Here is a 2500-nt window from a genome sequence, read left to right on the forward strand (position 1 = left end):
GAGAGAAGGAGGGAGAGAGAGATAGAGAGAGAGAGAGAAAAGGAGGGAGGGAGAGAGAGAGAGGTTGTAAAATGTTACAGTAAGTCAATAAAAACTAAGAGATAGAGAGGTGAGATGAGATGAGAACAATATTCTCCTGGTGTAGATATTACTGGTGTAAATATGTTCTCCTGGAGTAGATATTACTGTGGTATACTGTGCATGTTTATTAGGGGTGTCACGATTCTCCGAATCCTCGAATCAATATAATTTTCCATTTTTAAAGTCACGATTCGATTCGATTTTCCATCTTTTTAAAAAATGATTTTTTAATGCATTCCTTATGTTATTTATTTCTCTTTGCCCATTTTATTTTGAAACCGTTCAAAAGAACAAAAGGACAAATGAAACGTTAAACAGACATGTGAACACAGAATGATAATTTCAATGTTTGCGCACACTCCGAAGAGACCCAAGGTTAGTGTTCATTGGCTAAGTACTTATCAATGTGCATTTTAAGCCTTAAAGTCATTTTGGACTGTAAGCTGTTAGCTAGATCATCTTTTTACTTGTTAAGTTGAGTGGGCTTAATTAGTGTTAGGCTAACTGACGTGAATGAAAAACAAAACACTTTCACACCCATGACGCGACATTGGGGGTGTGGCTGAATCGTTGATTCTACCTTTGAGTTCGAAGTTCGAAATTGAGATGTTCGAAATCACGAAAATTTGACACCCTTAATGTTTATGGATATTAGCAAACAATTTTATCCAAAAGAACTTACAATGACATCAATAAACAATACACTAAAAGTAGACTAAATCTAATTAAAAGAGTAATAATACAGTATAATTGTATCCTGCTGCATGTTGTATTGTGTAACGGACCTACTGAATACCAAAGGTTGTTTGTGTAATTTCTCAACTAAATGCATCGAGAATCTAGCTTGTTGTGTCTTTGTGCACCTTCTAAACACACGTACAAACACAGATACACACACACAAACACACACACACACACACACAGAGAGAGAGAGAGAAAGAGAGAGACAGGAACACACCACTAGACATGTAAATAAATAAATGTGGAGGCAGCCTTTGCTGTGTGATTTGTTGGGCTGTCTCATGACACGCTGCACTCTGATCAATGATATTGACTTTGTTCCCAGCAGCTTTAATTAAAAGCCTGGCGCATCATGAACACTACTGGAGCATGTTGACAACATAGTAAATCAGGGAGTGTGTGTGTGTGTGTGTGTGTGTGTGTGTGTGTGTGTGTGTGTGTGTGTGTGTGTGTGTGTGAGTGTGTTTGCATGTGTGTAGGTGTGCACTGTGGACAATATACGGTAATAAATTAGAAAAGTATGAGTTAGGACTTGACAATCACAAAAAGAGAGACTTCTGTCACATTGAAATTCAACTGGCATCAAACTGACACTGAAAGTGTGAGAGAGAGAAAGAAAAGAGCAGAGGAAGAGTCAGAGGGAGACAGAAATGATCACACACCACGTAAGCAAAGTTGTTGACTCCCGGATACTTCCGGTACGTTCCGTCCGTCTCCGCGGTGATGAGCTGGTCCCGGTCTGCTTCACCGTTTAGGTGTCCCGTCTTCTTCTTAGACTTAGGAGAACGCCTTCCCCTTCCACTAACACACACAGACACACATACAAATTAATTACACCAGAGGATTCATCATTTTAGTTCAACACAGTTCTTCATTTAACATTCTCAGTAAATCAACTTCACATCTACCAATTCTGAACTGACAATATGACTTCCTCACAATAAAACCCTCTCTTCACAACTGCAGCCTGCCACATCGTTTCTGTGTGTGTGTGTGTGTGTGGGGGGGGGGGGGGGGGGTGGACCGTCCAAATAAACTGAACACCTCAAGTGAAAGGACTGCACACTTTCCACTCATATCGAAAGGTTTGCAATTATTGGTGAAGGGCGATAGCCTGGCATAACCAGACACACACTGACTTGAGGACGACCCCAACCTGACCCCAGGTCATTCTTTGACCTCTGACCTTTTCTTGGGCTCAGTGAAGGGCAGGGGCAGGTGTGTGTCGGGGTCCAGGATCTTGTCGATCTGCTGCTGGGCCTTCTGGTAGATGCGGTCCTGCTCCTTGGGGTCCCCGGCCCCATCGGTCAGGTCGTCCATGGCGGGGAAGTCGTAGTGGCCTTTCCGCTTGGCTCGCAGGCGGATCTTGTTGCGGTGGTGCTCGATTTCCGACTTGTGCCTTAACGCTACCTGGATCTACACACACACACACACACACACACACACACACACAATCCCCCTTTTAATTCACACTTACTGAAACATACGGCCTTAGGTCGGTGGGTGAGAGTTGGGTATTTGAGCAGTGGTTATTATAGGGGTCATTTGTGAAGGGCACCCACCTCCTTGTTTATCTTGGCGTTTTCGTTGCCACGGTCCATCACGGTCGGGCTGTGTGCAGGCAGAGCGGGCATGGGCTGCATGGCGATCAGCTGGATCTTATTGGTCAAGCGCTTGG

At 43.6% G+C, this 2500-nt stretch overlaps 1 protein-coding gene across 1 annotated transcript in view; it reads right to left on the minus strand.

Moving 5' to 3' along the window:
* Positions 1-2500, minus strand: part of LOC134093928 (UPF0606 protein KIAA1549-like) — a 9802-nt gene that overhangs the window by 7217 nt on the left and 85 nt on the right. Inside the window, exons 1-3 of the mRNA XM_062547237.1 lie at positions 2385-2500; positions 2009-2238; positions 1485-1623 (exon numbers count right to left, since the gene is read on the minus strand). The exon at positions 2385-2500 is cut by the window's right edge and continues 85 nt beyond it. Coding sequence (XP_062403221.1) covers positions 1485-1623; positions 2009-2238; positions 2385-2500 — 485 coding nt within the window. The remainder of the gene's footprint in view (positions 1-1484; positions 1624-2008; positions 2239-2384) is intronic.

This window comes from Sardina pilchardus, chromosome 10 (genome assembly GCF_963854185.1).
Source record: "Sardina pilchardus chromosome 10, fSarPil1.1, whole genome shotgun sequence".
NCBI classification, from domain to species: Eukaryota; Metazoa; Chordata; class Actinopteri; order Clupeiformes; family Clupeidae; genus Sardina; species Sardina pilchardus.